Source organism: Tripterygium wilfordii, chromosome 10, assembly GCF_013401445.1.
Source record: "Tripterygium wilfordii isolate XIE 37 chromosome 10, ASM1340144v1, whole genome shotgun sequence".
Lineage (NCBI taxonomy): Eukaryota > Viridiplantae > Streptophyta > Magnoliopsida > Celastrales > Celastraceae > Tripterygium > Tripterygium wilfordii.
This window is the reverse complement of record NC_052241.1, coordinates 7,975,375-7,996,031: the sequence shown is the minus strand read 5'-3', so window position 1 is coordinate 7,996,031 and position 20,657 is coordinate 7,975,375. Positions and strand designations below refer to the sequence as shown.

General features: G+C 34.2%; 2 protein-coding genes and 1 non-coding gene across 3 annotated transcripts; 2 read left to right on the top strand and 1 right to left on the bottom strand.

The window, feature by feature from the left end:
* Positions 1–555: 555 nt before the first annotated feature.
* On the bottom strand, positions 556–3,121 carry LOC120007338. The gene is made up of 4 exons (XM_038857536.1): positions 1,324–3,121; positions 1,040–1,244; positions 807–955; positions 556–725 (listed from the first exon to the last, which is right to left on the bottom strand). The coding sequence occupies exons 1-4, from the start codon at positions 3,119–3,121 to the stop codon at positions 556–558; spliced, it is 2,322 nt and encodes a 773-aa protein (XP_038713464.1).
* A 7,261-nt stretch (positions 3,122–10,382) lies between these two features.
* LOC120008081 (dihydroorotase, mitochondrial-like) lies at positions 10,383–14,947 on the top strand. Its single transcript, XM_038858590.1, has 7 exons — positions 10,383–10,481; positions 10,650–10,831; positions 12,147–12,283; positions 13,672–13,837; positions 13,984–14,079; positions 14,299–14,459; positions 14,567–14,947. Exons 1-7 carry the CDS (start codon positions 10,399–10,401, stop codon positions 14,759–14,761), a joined length of 1,020 nt encoding a protein of 339 aa, XP_038714518.1. The 5' UTR covers positions 10,383–10,398; the 3' UTR covers positions 14,762–14,947.
* Positions 14,948–20,515: 5,568 nt separating this feature from the next.
* TRNAD-GUC lies at positions 20,516–20,587 on the top strand. The gene has a single exon. It is a non-coding gene; the product is annotated as a tRNA-Asp (tRNA).
* The last annotated feature ends 70 nt before the right edge of the window (positions 20,588–20,657 follow it).

Sequence of the window (20,657 nt, the reverse complement as noted above, 5' to 3'; positions counted from 1 at the left end):
GTCAATGTTAAGGTCAAGCGCATTCATAGATCTCAACTCCGGCATTGAATTTGACGCCACCAATCGTCTTACTTGTTAAAAACGGTGACGTTTCCCACAACTCTAATTTCCATTTACGCGTGGCCGTTTCCACCATTTAGGCATTTAAACCATAGTTTTTAAACCCGACCCGCGCATCGAACCGTCAAGGCTGAAGGGTCAAGGGTTTCAAGGTTCAACCGTTATGAGGGAGGTTGAACCGCGGGTTTTTAATAAATATTAAAATAATAAATAATTATAATTTAATAGTTATATACTATATAACTATATACTAATTTCAAACATAAAATCCAAATTCCAAACACAAAGTTACAAATAAACAATCAACAATGATCAAAGTACATACACAAAGTTCAAATTCAAACTTAAAAGTTCCAAACACAAAGTTGCAAATAAACAATCAAGAATACCAAAGTCCATACACAAAGTTCAAATCCAAACTTAAAAGTTCAAACTCAAAGTTCTAAAGTCTAAATCTGAAATTCCAAATACAAAGTTCCAAATAAACTCCAAGGACTAATTATTTTGTTCATTGACTTGAGTTTCTCCACCAATATTCTCAGTGAAAAATGGGATATTCATCTCAACATTCAATCGGTTTTGTTGTGGTGACACATCATCATCATCATCATCTTCCTCCTCATCCTCAATGAAAGCCTCATCCAAATTTATCTCCACATTGTTATCTAGAAAATCATTATAAATTCATCACTACAAGATAATCTTACAAACTTATAATATGTATTTTAAAAGTTTAGAACAATTACCTTGGATGCTTGAAGATGCATCCAATTCTCTAAATGCTTGAACTTCATCAATGGTCAAGAGAGGAGGTTCCTCTTCTAAGATCCATGAACCATAGGAGGTGAAATCTTCAAAATTAATTGGATCATAGTTCCGACCTTTCCAATAATTCCTACCACACATGTAAATTAGATACAAAAATATAAATTAGATAGTTGAATTATTAATCTATAAAGATTACAAATTAACCGATTACCTCTGTTGTAGCCTCAAATTATAGTGAACATAAACCAAATCATTTAGCCGCTGATGCTCCAACCTGTTCCTTTTTTTTGAGTGGATGTGCTCAAAAATACTCCAATTCCTCTCGCACCCTGAGGAACTACAAGTTTGGCTCAACACACGCATAGCCAACTTTTGAAGATTAGGAGCAGAGTTTCCATAGTATCTCCACCACTCAGCTGCACATTTGTGAACAAAGTTAATAAAATTATCAAAAATATAAGTACTTCAAAATAGTAATAGATTAATAAACTTTACCAGGAAGCATTTTTTCTCGGTCATTTATGGCAGTCTTTCTCCCAAAATCTCCTTCAGCATCTACGAAAATCCTCATCTCAGAAGTCAACTTACCACTCAAATCCATATCTCCATAAGAGAATTTCTCAATCACATCCAAGATACCAGATCCTGTGTCTCTATGCTTTGTCATCTCTTCAATGTTGTATTGGTTACTAGGATTCAACCAGAAACCAGCAGCATGGAGATTCTTGTACAATTGACTATCCCACCGAGAATCTACAATTGACAATAATGGTTGGACCCTTCTCTTCTTTCTCTGAAACCTCCTGATCATCTCATCCTTTGCTACATGGATGCTCTTATACAGATAACCCATAGCTGGCCTATCATCACCATCAACCAAACGAAGCACACACATAAGTGGTTCAGTTAGTTGCACAATAATACCACATTCACTCCAAAACTTTGAATCCAAGACATTATTAGCAAATCTTCTTCCATTCACATCCTTTGAATATGATGATTGTATCCACTCCTTACATGTCACCATAGCTCGCAATGCATCTTTTTGAGCCAATATACTTTGTAATGCAACAAAATTTGTAGCAAACCTAGTTGGAGCTGGACGAATAATTTCTCTACCACCTGTGTGCTGCCTCATCAAATTCAAAACAAAACAATGATTGTAAATGTACTTAGTAATCCCAGCAGCATGTTTCACAGCACTACTCACATCTTCAAGCTTTCCAATATCCTGAAACATCAAATTAAGGCAATGTGCGGCACAAGGAGACCAAGATAATGTCGGAAACTCACCTTCTAATAACCTACCAGCCATGACATAATTTGAGGCATTATCCGTGACCACCTGCACCACATTTTCCACCCCCACATCTAGCACAACTTCCCTGAACAATTTGAACAACAACTGACCGGTCTTAGAAGCTTCTGAGGCATCAACGGACTTCAAAAAGATTGTTCCCTTGGGACAATACACTAAGAAATTGATTAAGGTTCTGCTATTTTGATCTGTCCAACCGTCAGACATGATTGTGCAGCCAGTAACTTTCCAAATGCTGTGAAAATTTTTCACAAACATCTTCACCTCTTCCACACTTTTACCCAACAATTTACCTCGAACAGCATGAATACTAGGACCTTTATAACCTGGTCCTATACTTGCTATTGCATCAATCATCGGTTGATAAAGTTTTGAGTTAGTAGCGTTGAATGGAATTGATGCATCTATCATCCACTTGGCAATGGCAAGGTCCACCTTTTCTTTTGCCTCTTGAGATTGCAAGACACTTTTGATAGTTGGTTGAGATCCAGGAGTCGTCCTGGACATGAAGTAAGAATTTATTGGATTATCAACACTTTTCTTCTTCTCTTTTTTTACAGTGTTAGTTGACTTAGTTCTCTTGCACATCACTTCTTCAACTTCATCATCTTCAACTGCAGGACCATCTCCATATTGATCCTCATAACGATCTTGGGATAGCCTTTTTTTATTCTCGTAAGATGTAACATTTTGCAACATTTCATTTTGAACCTCAGCAGGAACCTTCTTGCATCTCTCAACTCCTTGACCACTAACTCCAGATAAATGAATTTTGAAACGGTTGATTCCACCACCTTTAATCTCTTTGAGGCAGTACATACATATAATTGTATTCTTTGGTCTTCCAACAGAATTGGTTTCCTGCACATGCTTACAATACCTCCATGCTGGATCACTTTTCCCCCTTACATTTTTGCTACTGTCACTAGCACTTGGGGTTTGGGATGAACCTTCAGGATTGGAATTAGATGCCATATTATTTCAGACCTTCCTGCAAGAATGTATAAGATATAGACAGGGCATAAGACAGAAGGACAGAGTATATGACATGTGTAAGAGAATAAAGACAGAGTACATAGACAGAGTAAAAAGATAGAGTTTAAGAATTTATTTCAAGAATTCTACTAATGCAACAAATTGACCACAACTATGTATATAATGGCTAAAGAAAGTTGTAGAAGAAAAACAAAATAAATAGTTAGACAAAATCAGGTCCTCGCTTCTATTTCCCCACTTCAAGTCATTAAGCAGTTCCAAAACTCTATGAAGCACAAAATAACCTCCAGAAAGGAAGTAAAACAGTAGAGAATAGGAAAAAGTCAAGCCCTGATGATAAAACCTCCAGAGCAAACAAGATTCTTGCTTCCAAAAAATTTATGGAAGTAATTATAATCAATCTTTACAAAAGAAAGTAACAATAAAAGATGGTTTCAATGCAACATGAATACATACAAGACAACCTTGTATCAATTCTAACACATAAAGAGTTTTGATCCCTTCCCTTCTTACTGCATAAATCCAATTTTTTTGACTTTTTTTTTTTCGTTTTCTCAATTGAAAAATTCAACTTCTTCACTAGTATAAACTATAAAGTATAAACTTCGTTTTTTCTAAGCAGCAAAAAGAAAAACCGTAAATACATAAAACTAATAACCTAAAACTACAAGATACCATTGAAGTGCCCAATTGAATTCATTGCAGCGAACAAAAAGAAAAACCAACCAATATATGTAAAACTTCTTTATTTACATGAGGTAACCTTCAATTTAATAGCTACGGGAGAATGGATAGATCGAGGCATCAAGCAATAATCAAGAGGGAAGAGTACCTGAGGGAGATGGGCTCACGGCGTTGATGCCTGGTGGTGCCGTGGTAGACGACGGTAGTCACTCAGTGAGGCTCGGCGCAACTCGCATCGCAAGTTCAGTGAGGCACAACGTGAGGGTGAGGTACAAGCTCGCAAGCCAACTCGCAAACAAAGAAGAAGCTGAACGGGAGTGAATCAGAGAGAGAGATTAGGGCAATTTTGTCACATTGAAGGTAAATGACATATTTGGCCTTAAAATTCATTAACAAAAAAAAATATTCTTTGTTTTTTAAGTCATTTTACAAACATGCGGTTTTTTAGTTAACTCAACGGGTCACGGGTTGCGCGGTTTTAAGGGTTAACCCACGGTTTGACACGGGTTGATGCGTAAACGGTCTTTTTCCAGTAAAAAACCGGGTAGGCCGCCGGTTCACGGGTTTTGCGGTCCGACCGGTGGGCCGATCCGGGTTTAAAAACTCTGATTTAAACCATTGGGTTTTAGCCGGCCATAGCTTTCATTTTTCTTTGGATCGCCCGTAGCTTTCTTTGTATTCTCAAATTGCACACAGTTCGTTTGGTATTAAGTTAGATTTGTGCATAACTTCCTATCAATTCTTTGGACTGACAACAAGTCTTGGTATGCTCGAACCTATAGACTCATTCCATCCATCACTTCTATCCCAACACGCCAAAAGAGGTTGATCTTCTACTCAGTTATAGAAGAGACCTACAAAAACATAACATTAAAATAAATATTATTTAAAAAATAAAATAAGATTAGTTGTTGTGATTCTATATGCATATTGACGGGATGTTATTGGTATTTAGGTGTGAATATGCACCTTGGTTACATAATGTTTGCATTGAAAAAAATCTTCATTAATCCTCGTACACCATTAGGATATCGTTTGTTTTCAAAAAGTATTCAGTGTTCAAGTCAATGTTTTAAAATACCGGTTCCCCTCTGGTATGATATGATCAAATACCAATTAAATACTTATCAAATACCAGTTTGACCGGCGGTATATCGATTTTCTTACCGGGTGTCCAGTTCATTTAAACCCAAAAATCAAAATCTAAAAATAAATACTCAAAATATGAAAATAATGAAATTTGAAATAAAAAAATAAAACTATAAAACAAAAACAAATTTAAAAAATAACAAAATTCAAAGACATAAAGTGATAAAGATTAAAGACTCAAAAATCAAAATCGAAAACGAAAATTGAACTATTGAAGATTAAAAAAAAACAAAAACAAAAGAAATATGTATAGAGTCGAACCTAGACTTTTGTTTGTTCTCTCTACCTTTTTCCCCGACTCTGTCACAACCCTCAATGCCACCCATCTTCTCTGGGAGACTCACTCTCTCTGCCGCAGCAGCGATGCCGACGTGTCGCCCGACCCATACTCCAGACACGATGATCTCTATTCCCACCTTGGCTTACTCAGGTCTCTCCCGATTTCTTAGTATTTCAGATTTATTGAATAAAATGTTTGCTTTTATACTTTTATTTCAACTTTCTGTTTATGGTTTACAATTATATTTGTCAAAGTGAAGATTATGTAGTCTCTCTTACTATTTGAGGCCCAATTTTGCTTGTATTCATTGAGGTTTTGAACTTTTGATTGTTGTGTATCTGCTGATTCTGCTCTGTATATCTGTTGATTCTGTTTTGTCCATCTGTTTGAGTGTTTGTTTGATTTGTCTTGACTTTTGTCTATATTACGCTATGCTTGTCAAAACTACTGATAAATTCTCTTACATATTGAGTTATTGTCTTGCCACATCTTAATTGCAAAGTCAAAAATTTTCTTACATTCTCATGTTTTTAGCTCTGTCTCTATGTGGATATTACAAAGTTACAAGTGATTTGCTTTGTGAGAAATATCCTACCATTAGTAGGTCGCCTTGTGCAGCTCATTGTCTCAATTTAATTCTTAAAGACATTGTCAAATTCTGAAATATGTAAACTTTGGCACAACGTGCATCCTCTGTTACTGTATTTGTTTACAATCACAAATGGATTGTGGGTTAGTTGAGAAGGAGATATGGGTGGCCCGGTGAGACTCATTTTGTAACCATTTTATTGCCTTGAAGAGTATAAGTGAACACAAACTAGATTTGTAAAATATGATGGCAGCTAACGAGTACAGTGATTAGAGTGGGTCTATGACAGTGAAAGCCAAACAAATGTAAGGTGTAGTGCTTGATAGCAAGTTCTGGAATGATTGCTTGGTAGTGTGCAAGATTGTGGAGTCATTGTTACGTTTGTTGAGGATTGTTGATTTGATGACAAGCCAATTTTGGGATATGTTTATGAGAGCAAGTATAGGGCTTGTAAGGGAATTAATGATACATTCAAAAATAAGAAATCACTCTATAAGTCCTATACTAGTGTCATTAAGAATAGATTGAATAAACAATTGCGTAAAGATATCCACGTTGTTGCATATTGGTTGAACCATGCTTTGCAGTATGATCAAAAGAATTTCTACACTAACCCAAAAGTTATGTGTGGGCTAATGAAGGTCATTGAGCACAAATGTGTGAATCCTCAAAATTAGATGGTCAATGAGAATAGTATATTTAGAAATCAGTAAATGGGGTTTAGTTCTTGACTTGCCTTTAACATAAGCAAAACTACTCGATCTGGTAATTAATTAATATATATTCTATTTATAATTACGTAGTTTCATAGAAATTTTGTTAATATAATTATTTTCTAATGTTCATTATTAGATAAATGTTGGAGAACATTTGAATATGATGTTTCAAATCTTCAAAAGTTGGTTGTACATCTTCCTAGCCAAATTGCCTCATCTTCTGGTTATAAGAGGAATTGAAGTGTGTTTGAGAGGGTACATACAAAGAAGAGGAACAGGTTAGCCCATGAAAGACTAAGTGATCTTGTCTTTGTTCATTACAATATTCGTTTGTAGAAGAGGGATGATTTATTGAAATATTTATTCATCTTTCTTATTTAATTTTCTTCTTCTAAATAAATAATGACTGAGTAGCTTTTCCTTTTTTTATAGGGTTTACAACAAGAATAAGCTATTTGATCCCTTGGATTATGAAAATATTGAAAAAATAGATTGTTGGGTCATATCTGAAGAAGATTTACCTAAGCTTAACATGGAAGATTTAGAGAAAATAATTGCTCGGCCGGAACCAAACTCGTCTCAAGCACATGGGAGTAAGTTAAAGAATTTAATTATTTTCATTTTGTATTATGTCTCTTGAGTTACGAGTCTTTTGATAATATTTTTTTACATAGATGAAGGAGCAATTGTAGTTGCTAGCGATGGTGGTGGTAACGACAGTAGTAGAGGTCATGGTAACGGTGTTGGTGTTGGTAGTGATGACGATGATGATATGCGAGTACGTCGAGAAGATGACCTTGATTTCACTAACTTAGAATATCAATTGTAATTTGTGAAGTGTTTATGACTATATTATTGTTACTTGTTAGTTTGTTTGAATTCTATGGACTTTAGTTTGTTAATTTGGAAATGGTTATGTTGAACTTGGATTGCGAGATTTTTGTTAATTTGTGATTATGTTGGACTTGGATTTTAAAATTTAAATGGTTATGTTGGACTTTCTTATTAAGATGTTTGTTAATTTGAGATTGATAAACTTGTGTTTATTAATTTATTTGGATGAATTTTAATTTGTAGTTTTTTTTATTTTTCTAATAATTTACCTGTATTTTTATAATTTTTTATGAATTTTTGAATTAATTAAATTGAACCAGCCAACCGGTTTGATTGGTTGAACTGGGTTTAGGGGCTTGCTTGCACGATTCGAAATCCGGTTTTTAAAATATTAATTTACACAACAATTTTAACATTATATATGCTACTAGTAAAAGTATAACCAAACATCTATCAACATTTCAAAAACCATATTTGCTACAATTTTTTACCTGTATATATATGCTATTGTCAAAATTGTCTACAAAAAGGATCATGTGTCCTTTTACAAACATTTTTTTATCTCTCTTACTCTCTCATGGTGTGAATTTGCTTTAACTATGTCTCAAATTGACTCTATTAATTTTTCGTCTCAAAAATAGAGACACTTTCTGGATAATATATTGTCCATTTCCAAATGGTCCAATATTGGACAATTTAGAGATAATTTACAATAATTTTCCCTTTTTAGGGTCTCTTGAATAGTCAATTTCCTTGACAGAGGTCTTCCGATCATTCTAGGATCTCTTGAATTTCTTCAAACGCTTTTTCCAATATTTTAAAAAATTGATTGTGCCAATCAGTCGAACCAGTTGAATCAGAAATTGAAGAATCCACCAATCTGATTCAATTAAATACCACTGATTTTTCATTTTGATTAAATACCGATTTTGTCGACGGTAAACTGACCTAAATACTGGTTGTCCGGTACAATTGTTACAAATGAATATGTTAAATGTTAATGCTTAATTTAATTGTTAATGACTGTTAACTTATAATAATGAGAACCAAGAAAAGACAAAACTATTATTAGTATTTATTTCAAATTAGTACTTGTTTAGTATTTATATTCTTGTTGGTATTTGCTTTTAATTAGTCAAACTTAGGAGTTGAGTTTCTGTTAAGGTATAAAATAGTTTTCTATATAGTATTGGTCTTCAAGTTTGAGAAGGTTTTGGGTTGTTTGCTTTGGCTATATAAGCCGAGAATTGTACTTATTTTCATCAATCAAAGAAATTAAATAAAAATCGAGACTTGTTCTCAAAATCAAGAGTTTTCTCTCAACCCAACCTTATTCTTATTTTTGCTAAGATCAAGATTTTCATCATTGATGCTTTTATTGAGAGAACTCGTCATGGGTTCTAACAAGAATTGTATCAAAGCCAACCTTCAAGCGTTTCGCATGGAGATTCAACAGTAGTTTGCCCTAATTCGGCAATAGCTAGATAAGCTTGACGACTTACTCGTCAAGAGCAAAGATGCTCAGAATAAATTATCAACATCTCTTTTCGATAAAGAAAAAGAGGAAGATTTGAACTTAATTTCTATTGATTTGGAGATAGATGAACTAACAGTCCCAATATTCGATGACTATTCGGATGAAAAAGATCTATTGCTGAAAGAGGAGATCAAAGAAGAAATAATGGAGGAGAAATCCCACATTATTCAAGAAGCAGATCTTAACCATATTATGGTGTCGGTTGAATATGTCAATCTTGTCATTCCCAACTAGTTTAGCAAGGTCAAGAATCTTTCGGTCTCTTTGATAATTGAAGTTAAGGATTCAATGAAGTATTGGTCAATGATGCTATTATCGATAGGGTTTTTATTACTACTCTTTAAATTCGAGGTCGAGTTTTCTCCAACAATGGAAGACTGATGCAGTGGAATGATGAGAACCAAGAAAAGACGAAACTATTATTAGTATTTGTTTAGTATTTATATTCTTGTTAATATTTGTTTTTAATTAGTCTAACTTAGTAGTTGATTTTCCTTTAAAATATAAAATAATTTTCTATATAGTTTTGATCTTCTAGTTTGAGAAAATTTTGGGTTGTTTGTTTTGGCTATATAAATCGATAGAGTTATATTTATTTTCATCAATCAAAAAAATTAAATAAAAATCAAGACTTATTCTCAAAATTAAGATTTTTCTCACAACCCAACCTTGTTCTTATTTTTGCAAAGTTGAAGGTTTTCATCATATAAACTTAACACGTATGTTACATCAGTAACACTCGTCACTTAACCTAACTAAAAACTTAAAAAATTAGAAAGGTAAAAAGTAAAAAAAAAAAAATCAAACAACGAAACCTAAAAAATGTTTCTCAATTCTCCCTCACTCACGCACGCCTTACTGGCACAACGACAACCCGCTAACCCAGTGGTTTTCCTCAATCCTCACTCGGCTATTAGGGTTTTCCTCACTGCGACAGCCCAGCACTACTCTGCTGCAGCACGCCATCGCCTCGCAACGATCTCCACCTGATCTCTCTCGCTCAATTTTGAATAGTGAGCTACGGCAGTGATGCTGATGCTCTGAACTCCGATAATGACTCACTCAATAGGCCAGTAGGCGCTGATTCTCACGGTGTGAATCTAGTAAGCAATACTGCAACACGAATTAGTAATTATTTATAGTGTTATTAAATTGTTACTTTGCTGCTAATTAGACTGAAATAACAAAGCGGTTAAGCCTAATTTGATGCTGTTAGCCTGGTAGGGGTGGGGTAACAATGTGATTTTTTAAATTTATTTATGAATTATCAAAAATTTTAATCAATTTAAACAAACTGGCCGGTCGGTCATCAGGCGCTCAGGTGGCAGCACCTGATGAATTTGTGAACTATGCTATTGGAATACTTGAATCCATTGTTATTTGATTTGCTACGTTTGTGGCAGTAACCTTGCTGAATTGCTTTGAAGGTTGACTGGCCTAATCAGATAAAAGTGCAGCGCATCCGAGATGAATTTTACTCTAACGCTGCCTGACGATTGGCATCTTCATCTCCGTGATGGTGACCTTCTTCAAGCTGTTGTCCCTCACAGGTTATTTTATTACAACAGTAGAATTTCTTTGTTGTTGAATAATTGGGTCCGTAATGAATTTTGATGTATGATTGCAAATTGTCAATATTTCCTTTTTTGTACTCGGTGTTTATTCTGAATTATATTTAATTTTTATGGACATCATTTTACTATTTATTCTTGCTGCAGTGCAACTCATTTTGGGAGAGCAATTATTATGCCAAACCTGAAACCTCCAGTTACCACAACTGTTGCTGCTTTAAATTATCGAGAATTGATCTTGAAGGCTTTGCCCTCCAACAGTAAATTCAATCCCCTTATGACTCTTTGTTTGACAGATACAACTAGTGCAGATGAAATCAAACTTGCCAGTAAGTCTGATTCCTTTATTTTTGTTGAATGATAAATGCATTATTGATAAGATGACCTATGTTGAGTGCCCAATATGCAATATCGGTAACCTATTGGTCATTTTGTTGCTGAGAAGATATGTAGACCTTTTCTTCACAAAATGTTTCGAGCCTGCTCAGTTTAAACTAATTTGATATTGTCTGCCTCCTCCTGTCCCCTCTCTCCATTATTCTTTCCCTCTATATTTGCTTCCTATCTCAACACTATGGCTATGATGCTCTGTTCTTAGTTTCGTAAGAGAAAGGAAATTAGAGATGATAATATATATATATCTTTACAGCAATCTAAAAAATATGCAATCAAAATTAGCCTATTATAAATGGCTAAGTAGCACGGACACTTTTTTTTGGGCTGAGTATCATGTCGGACACGGACACACTCCGACACGTGTGAAATACGTTTGGGACACGTGATTTAGGGTATCCGATTTTTATTTTTTTTTTAATTAAGGGACACGTACTTGACACTTTATGGACACGTTTTGACACTCTATTTTGACTCTTTAAAAAAAAAAACCTAATAAGAGTCCAAACAGCGTTCAAACAGAGAGAAACAAGTAATATACTTTTCCCTATCCTTTAATAAGAGTTGAAACATAGAGAAACAAGTAATAGACCTTTCATTTATTGTTATATGGCAGGCTTTTCTTTGTCTCTTTCACTCTTTGCTGACAATTTCATAGTCTTAGACCCTTCATTATTGTAATTTCAGAGTCTTGGACCTACTATATTTTTTTTCTCGATATTTTACGCTTATTGTTACATGGCAGGCTTGATTTTATGCAATGGATTCCACAAATATCAAATATGTTAGGTTCTAATGTATTGTTTTGGACTTTATTGATTGAAATGAAATATATATATGTATATATATAATATAATATAAAAATTATACAACGTATCCTTGTCCTACTTTTTTGAAAAATCACGTATTCGCTTGTCCGTGTTGTGTCATGTCCCGTGTCCATATCCATGCTACATAGATAAATGGTTGTATATCTGTTGCAAATTGGCTGATGAGATTCTTAGAATCAAATATTTGACTTGCCTTCAAATTAAACCATGGACAATTCATTTTGTTAGTTTTGAGAATGAAGCTTGTGGGATAGTGTTTTCTTTCTCGGAAGGCGAGGCTTTGTATTATAGTTCTTCAATCTTCTAGCAAAGAAAGACATTCAGATTTCCTTTTGCACTTTTTTTTTAACTTTTGAAAATTGTGCATATTAGTGTTAAATAGCATTTATAGTTCAAGAGATGACATTAGTTGCATTTACAGGAAAAAGTGGAGCGATTTTTGCAGCCAAGTTGTACCCAGCTGGTGCTACAACAAATTCTCAAGATGGTGTTACAGATCTTTTTGGAAAATGTTTTCCTGCTCTTGAGGAGATGGTTCAACAGAATATGCCTTTACTGGTGAGTCACGATTAAGCGAATTGTTTAGTTGCTCATTATATATACTTCCTACTTTGTATTTCTTTGGCCAAATGTTACGGACATCCCATGTGGTATGGTCATTTCTACAGGCTCCCCTCGTTTTGAGTTTGCAAGATTCACACTCCCTGTGCTTTCTGTTTGTGTCATGGCTGGTCCTTCCATCCAGTTGACTGTCATTGGCTAACAGTGAAGTACAAAACGACATAGTTTTAACTTAATAAAATTGAAAAAAAAAAACACTATTTACTCATATCTCCCAAAATTACATCCTCTTTCCGTCACTTCATTTTCTCTGCTAGTGCTTCAATCAATAGTGAAACTAGAAAATACTATTTACCCAACCATTGAAGCATCCTCGTTGAAAAAATGTTATTTTGTCTGCAGCAGATCCTTCTACATAGATCTGGCCTTGTAGGATTCTTGTAACTTTTTAGCTTTAATTATTTATTTTTTATTGAAAAGGGGAAAGAGGAAATCAGCGACTGAATTTACCATTGATGCGTCAATCTCAAAATGGTCTACTAGAAAAGGGCCTTTTCTTACTTTCTTGGTAACTCCAGAGCTTTAAGAACTCAATTGTATTTTCACTTCTTCTTTGTTAAGTGGTTCCGTTTTTATCAATTTTACCACAATTCAAGAGCATTGTGTTTGTGGACGATTAAGCTTTCAATTGATTATTGGACTGCGAATTCAAAAGGTTGTGTGGTCATTGTGCTTTCAAGGCAAGTTTATGAAGTTATCTGGAAATTAGGTGGTGATTGGAGAAGGCTTTTCTTAATCTTGCTCGCAGATTGCTGTTAGTCAGGTGACCGAAACAGGTGCAACCCCTACTTCGTTGGTTTCTCGAGCTCCTAATACATCACCCTTTAATATGTTTCCTCGGGTATAACTTCATGTTCTGGAATTCACATTACTTCCCCCTCTCTCTATATCTCTCTCTTCAGGTTCGGTTAGTGCTTAAGAGAAATTGAAGTGAGAGGGGAGAAGAAGTTGTAATTTTGGGAGCTTTGCGTAAAAAATGTTTTATTTGGGTTTTTTCTTTCAATTTTATTAAGTTAAAAACTGTGTCGTTTTCTATTCACCGTTAGTCAATAACGGTCAACTAGAAGGAAGGACCAGTCATGACACAAAAAGAAAGCACAGGGGGTGTGAATCTTGAAAATTCAAAATGAGGTGGTGCATATAGAAATGACCTATACCACATGGGGTGTCTGTGACATTTGCCTTTTTCATTTTCAATGCAACTGTAGATTATTATGACAATATGACCTAACAAAATATTTTCGTCTTTATTGTTGCCTAATGTTCATCCGAGGAATATATGCTTTTGGATTAAATTTCATGTGCATCTGTTCCTTTGTTTTCAGGTTCATGGGGAAGTTACAGATACTAAAGTAGATGTTTTTGATCGTGAGAAGGTCTTCATTGATACTGTGTTACGACCTTTGATTGAAAGGCTTCCACTGCTCAAGGTTGTGATGGAGCATATCACTACAATGGATGCTGTTAGGTTTGTTGAATCTTGCAAAGAAGGTTTGCTTTCCTCCTATGTCCTAGACCTGCTTTCACCTTAGTGCCTGAATTTTTTTGCAGTGTAAAATGTTTTGTTTGATTAATCATCTTAGTGTTTGCATTTAGATATAGATATCTACACCGACTCCAGATTCATTTTCTCTCAGGTTTTGTGGCAGCAACTGTTACTCCGCAACATCTTCTTCTTAACAGAAATTCTCTCTTTCAAGGAGGCTTACAGCCGCACAATTACAGCCTTAACAGTATGTTCTGTTTCTAGATCTTCCACAAAGCTTCGTAGTTTGGAGAGACATCTGTCTCATAAGTATCATTTTTTGGATCGTTCAAGCAAGCATCATGACGCTTCTTGTGTATATCTTTCTCTGTCTGCAAAATATTTTTGCTTATTGAAACCACATACTGTAGTTGACATTTGACGTACTTGACATGGCTGACGTTGTCCACGGGTTTTTCTCATGTAGGACAGGCTATTGTTTCTGCTGTGACTAGTGGAAGTAAAAGATTTTTCCTTGGAACTGATAGTGCTCCTCACGAGAGACGGAGAAAAGAATGTTCTTGTGGATGTGCGGGAATTTACAGTGCTCCTGTTGCATTATCTCTCTATGCTAAAGTTTTTGAAGAGGTACCCTTTTCCTTGGCTGTTTTCATTATCAAGTTCAGATTGTCTCATGGTAGTTTGTGGTAGTTTTTACTTTTTATATTAAGGGTTTGTTTAATATGGGATTTAAGGCTGGTGCGCTTGACAAGCTGGAGGCATTTACAAGCTTTAACGGATCGGACTTCTATGGCCTCCCGAGAAACACATCAAAGATTAAATTGAGCAAAGCTCCATGGAGAGTGCCAGAGTCTTTCTCATTTCAATTTGGGGATATCATTCCAATGCTTGCTGGGGAAATGCTTGAATGGCAGCCATCTTTCACTTGATTCAACTTTCGAACCAACCGGCAACTTCTGGTACTTCTCTCATTCATTAATTGAATAATGTTGTTGTAATAGTTTACTCAATACTCTGTAGTCTTTACAACAGTACAAGACTTTCAAGAGTGTTGAAGTAAGCTGATGGAGATTGTGTACTTTCTTTGGCATGCATGTGATTCGATCAATACTCTATTGCAAGGCCTCTAAATAGGCTAGACCCAAGTTTCAACTAAACCACAATACTAATCTTGCATCAAATCCAAAATTAACTTCTAGCACTTGTAATGGGCTTGGATAGATTCAATTTAAACAGATCATCACATCTTTATGATTTTATAAAAAAAAAAGTCTTGTTGGATTCGTTATGTTAAATACTACCTTTATGATTTTGCAAAATTGTTAAAAAAAAGTTGGTGCAAACCTGTGCATATTGAATTGGTCCTCCCTTGATCTCATGTATTATGACCAATAGTGTAATACCAATTTGTGTGATTAGAAATGAAAATAGTTAGTTTATAATTTAAATTTTAAAAAAAATCATCACAGCTTACGAATGTAATAAATAACAAATCATTCAAAATCTACGGGAAAATTATATGGATGATATTTGAATTTGAAAATTCAAACGAGGTACTAGGGGTATTTGGTTAGTATTTAGAGGGTGGAATGTGTGAGAATCACCTAATGCCTTGTTTGATTGATTTTGAGCGCGTGAAATTTCGAACTCATTCTACTCATCTCTATTCTCAAATATGGAGAATAGTCAAATTCATTAAAATGGTAATAATTACTATTCTCCACAAAGAATAATATGCAAAAGACTATTTTACCCTTATTTTAATATTATTTTTAATTTTAAAAAATAAAAAAATTATAATTGTCACACTCGTACTTACTTTTTATTTCATACCAAATATGGTCATACTCACCCATACTAATTGTCACAATTGTTGGAACCATTAAGTGTGAATGGCTCAAAAGACACATATTAGACTAGTGTGTGATGTGTGTTACAAAAGCCTTTTGCATAGTTAGCAACATGATTGCTAGTGTATAAAGAGGAGTGATGGACTATGCATTTGGGCCGCACCAAAACTTTTGTGCTGTAGAGGCTCTTCAAACCATGGGCCATTGGAATCTATCACTTGCTGCCACTGCCTGGTTGGTCAGGCGGGCCGGGCCTAAAATAAAAAATATTATTATATTTTAGTATCTTATCTCTTATTGAGAGATAAAATGTCTTCTCAGTTTAAATTCTGATCTTATTAAGAGTTGGAATTCAAAATCGTGTCAAACTAGGGTTAGAAAAGAATTCTAACTCGTTTATGACTATGAGTTATGCTATATCTATATAACTCATATGAGATCGACTTCTTCCCATCACTGAAAAGCTCTCTCACTTCCAAAATTCGTTTCTTATATGTTTTTTTTGAGTTCTTGAGTGCTGCCGTTTCAAGTCCGTTCTACAAATACTTGTATCCATGTAGTGCTATGCCGATTAGGTTGAAAGGTGTTATATCTTGGGAGATAAAGCTCACGAAATCTATTGAGCACCATAATAGGTAGGAGTTATTACCTATAGGATCTGTTTACATTATATTTATTATTATCTTCATTTGTAATTGATCTATAGTATTTAATAAATTAAATTGTTTCTTTGCATCGTGTTTTATTTTCTACAACTACTTTACATGCACATGACAACAAACTCACCTCACACTCATCAATTTATATATAACTGAGGATCCACAAGGCTTCTCCTTAATTCTTGGTGCCACGTGGACGCCTCCACAACAAAGCTTACACATTCTAATTAAGCTTGATAAAAAGGAATGATTGACAACTTGAGTGATGAGAATTAATTTAAAAAAACAAAATGTAACGGACAAAAGAAAAAATTAAAATATATTGAAAAACTTTAAGACCCATAATGGGGATTTAATGTTTCATGGAAGTGGTTTGATGTTGTTTCAGTTTTACTAAGGTCATGTATTGTTAATTATGAGAGTCTTTTGATATTACTCAATTAATGAAATTCCTTTGTATTATTTAGTTTGAAAACATTTTGTATGTTTTTGGCATTAATTATCATCATTTTGTGGGAATTTTTGTGTGTTTTAATCATTATTTTTGTGTGTTTTTATCATTTTGTGTGTTTTTGATGTATTTTGTGTGTTTTTATAGTATTTAATTGATGTATTGTGCATGTTTAGAGTTTGGTCAGGTTTAGTAGTCTGTTTGGATTGCAACATACACAACATGATAGGTTTTTCTCACGCTATATCAGTATATTGTTCTAATGTGTAAGTAAATTCAGTCCATTTAGTATTGGAACATGTAAGTGGTGACAGGAAAACATGGTAGAATTCAATGAGTTGTTGAAGGTCAAAATGATTATAGACATAAATCTACCAATTATACATAACATTTTAAAAATATAAATTCAAAAATCTTATTCTAAAAATATAATTTCAAAAATATTACTTTTGCTACATTGTACTTCTCGATATTGAATGTCACTTTGTAGAGAATGTTGTACTAACCATATAATATTGTCTCATAAACATGTTTTGGTGACCTATAACATTTTGTAGATACTAACGACGCAAATAAGAATTGATAAACTCTTAACATACTTATTTCTTATGAATCAAATTTCTTACACCCTATTAGAAATTTTTTTTCTTAGCAAACTAAAAAAAAGGTATTGTACATATTTTATCTTCATCTCACAATCATCTCTATTTTCTACAATTAAAACTCTACTCTACTGCTCTTCACGTTAACAAAGTATTGAAAAATTCTCATACATCTCTATTTTCCAATCAAAATATGTAACGCGCGAAGCGCGGGCATGCAACTAGTTTAATTATAAACCAAATGCCCCGTAAGGGCCTAGATCAAATCCTCTGGGATGGGTGAAGGTGCAAAGTTTTCTTCACGGTTGGGTGTATAAAAAAAAAAAAGAAAATTTCAATGTTTAAGCTGAATTTAACTTTTTCTGCTTCTCAACTACTTACAAGTTACTGGTGGGCTTACCATGATGTCACTCTTTCATTTTGGAGATTCTACTACTGACCATCATTTTCTCATTAATTATTGTCAAATGCTAAAAGGTGGTCTGGTTGATTAATTAGGTGTGTGCTCGTAATGCTCTCCTATCAGGATTAAGACCTATACGTGAGCTTTTTTTATGCGTGGTCCGTGGGCGACGTGGGCTATATTGCATACACATGGTTGGTTTATAGTGATTACCAGTTTTTGTTGGAGAGAAAAGCAGAAAAGTATAGCACACTAGACATTAGTAGATGACATAATAATAATGATTTGGATGAAGAGGATTTGCGATATATTAAGAGAGAAAAAAAGAAGAAGAGGAAACTTTGATACCAAATTACCAATTTTTAACAATAGTCAATTTCCTACTTTCCTTTATATAGACATCAACAATACACCCATCATTCGTTGCCTTAATTTTTCAGAAGCACTACATATCCATAAGTTATACACCCATAATGATCCATAACTAGTTGGCATGCCATCTAGGAGAGTCCAACTAGGCATATTTAAATAAAGCAAAACCCTAATATTTGAGCAAAAGCACTTGCGGCTCCCAAACAAGTGAAAAAGAGGAAAGAGACGCAAAACCTAATTTCTCATATTTGTGAGAGACCTCCTTTCAGATCTTCGACGACTAAACTGTTAGAAGATTGGCGAACATGAGAGAAGATCGTCGGGGCTCATAGAGTGCCTGCGGAACTTGGTGATACCAGGCGGAGGAGACATTCGTATGAGCTTGCCTGATAAGAGCACCTCATAGATGAACAAAATCTTCGATTTTTAAGAACACTGACATTGTAAGTAGATTCCTACTCAAAACATCAATTTTCTTTGAATCTTTTCATAAGATTGCACAATGTAATAAGGATTTGAGTTCTGGATAAAGGATTTGGGTTCTAGTAATAGAGCACTTCAGAGATGAAAAAATCCTTCAATTTTCAAAAACATTGACGTTGTAAGTAGATTCGTACTCAAAACACATTTTATTCGATTTTTCCATAAGAGTGCACAATGTATTAAGGATTTGGGTTGGGGTGAAAAAATTTGTGTGATCTTGATTTATAACTTTATTTTTTGTTCTGTCAAAGATAATAATTTATTTGATTTGGATGCGGGTGGATAGCATTGTAGTGTGGGTAGACTCTGTGTCATCATTTTTTTTTGAATAGAAATGTAGTATAAATTAGTAAACAATGTAATTAGGCACTGGTTACAATTTCTATCATCCACTGGTTTCACTTTTTGACTAATTAAATTGTCAATTTAATTATGTATTGGTTACAATTCCAATCATCAACTGGTTACAATTTTGGTTAATTACATTGACAATGTAATTAAGAAAACTAATTACATTTCACTGTTCAAAATGGTTCAAATACATTGTGGTTTACATTGATATTCACATCTTCATTTCAGGATAGCAAAAGTTAGAGCAAAAAAACATAAACAAGTTGATAAATCAATTGAGAAGCCTAAGCCTAGTGCTTTGCAGTACAAGTCAAACTTATTAGGGATAAGATCACCACTGAGGGCTATCCATTTGAAGAAGAAACATAGATTGTGTACAATAAAATCATCAAGGGGGATGAGTTTGACATTGTGCCAAAGAAACAGGAGAAAATAGTCTGTGCAATAATGAGTACATATGATGACAAGAAGTGATCTTTCGTACTAGGAAAGAATAATGTTCAGCTTATGGAGAATGATGTAGAGTTGATTTTCAGAGTGGTTTCAGGCACTCTATACAAAATCCATTTTCTATCATTAGTATTGCATGAGGGTGATTTGGGATAAAATCACACAATTAAGTTGAACATGTAAACAAGGCGTTCTCTCGTTGTGGGCGGACAATTAAAATGTGTTTAGAATGAGAGATTTGGGGGAACAAAAGAGAAGGGCGAAGAGAATGAAAAAGAAGAAAATGTATAATACTTTTCCTCTATCATGGATAGAGAAAAATTTTTGATTTAATTTATTAATTTATTCTTATTTTTATATTAAAAGTTTTATGTACTAGGATAAAATATATTTTAAACTTATAAATAATTTAATTAGTGATTAATTCCCTACAAAGTATTTTGACAAAAATTTAATGAAATCTTTCTCTAATTCTCTTCAAATCCCTTCCTTTCATTTTTTTCTAAACTATCCAAACAAGACAAATAGAAGGAAATTATATTTTCCCTTCTCTTCCCTTTCGTTCTCCTAAATCTCTTAATCCAAACACACTGTTAAGTTCAACAGATTGAGAAGAGGGGAAAAAAAAAAGAAAAAAAAAGAAGAACGTTGATAGTTAGCAGCCAAAAAAGAAGAAAAAAAAATTAAAACTTTAATCTTAAGAAAACAGCATTGCTTAAACTTGTTTAGGGTAAAAAGTAAAAAATTGACATGATGACTGATCATCACGTAAAAATAATTTACAATTTTACAATGATGAACTATCAAAAAGAATACATATATAAATAAGAAAATATATAAAGAAACAGACCCGAGCTCAAATAGCATCAAAGACGTGAGAATCCAGAGAATAAAACGCAGCTTTGGGTCAAGCATCTTCAAGAGCGTCTGTGCCTTACGCGGTGTGAGAACTGAGAGAAGTGATTGGGCATCATCATGCACAAGTGACAACTGTAATGAAACGGTGACCGAGCACGTTGTGTATTATATTTAATTTAAACCCTACACCCTGGCGGCCATCAAGTCGTTGTAGTATAGTGGTGAGTATTCCCGCCTGTCACGCGGGTGACCCGGGTTCGATCCCCGGCAACGGCGATTCATTTTTTTTGAAGTCCCGAATTGCCCAATGGGCCTAAGATTTTATAATCCATCGTTTTTTGCAGTC

Bases quoted from the DNA above. Each gene is read 5' to 3' on its own strand.
- LOC120007338 (XM_038857536.1), bottom strand. From the start codon at position 3,121: ATGGCATCTAATTCCAATCCTGAAGGTTCATCCCAAACCCCAAGTGCT. The intron at 1,245-1,323 runs GTAAAGTTTATT...ACAAATGTGCAG, and splicing joins CCGAGAAAAAATGCTTCCTG to CTGAGTGGTGGAGATACTAT. The intron at 956-1,039 runs GTAATCGGTTAA...CATGTGTGGTAG, and splicing joins AATTTGAGGCTACAACAGAG to GAATTATTGGAAAGGTCGGA.
- LOC120008081 (XM_038858590.1), top strand. From the start codon at position 10,399: ATGAATTTTACTCTAACGCTGCCTGACGATTGGCATCTTCATCTCCGT. The intron at 14,080-14,298 runs GTATGTTCTGTT...TTTCTCATGTAG, and splicing joins GCACAATTACAGCCTTAACA to GACAGGCTATTGTTTCTGCT. The intron at 14,460-14,566 runs GTACCCTTTTCC...ATGGGATTTAAG, and splicing joins ATGCTAAAGTTTTTGAAGAG to GCTGGTGCGCTTGACAAGCT.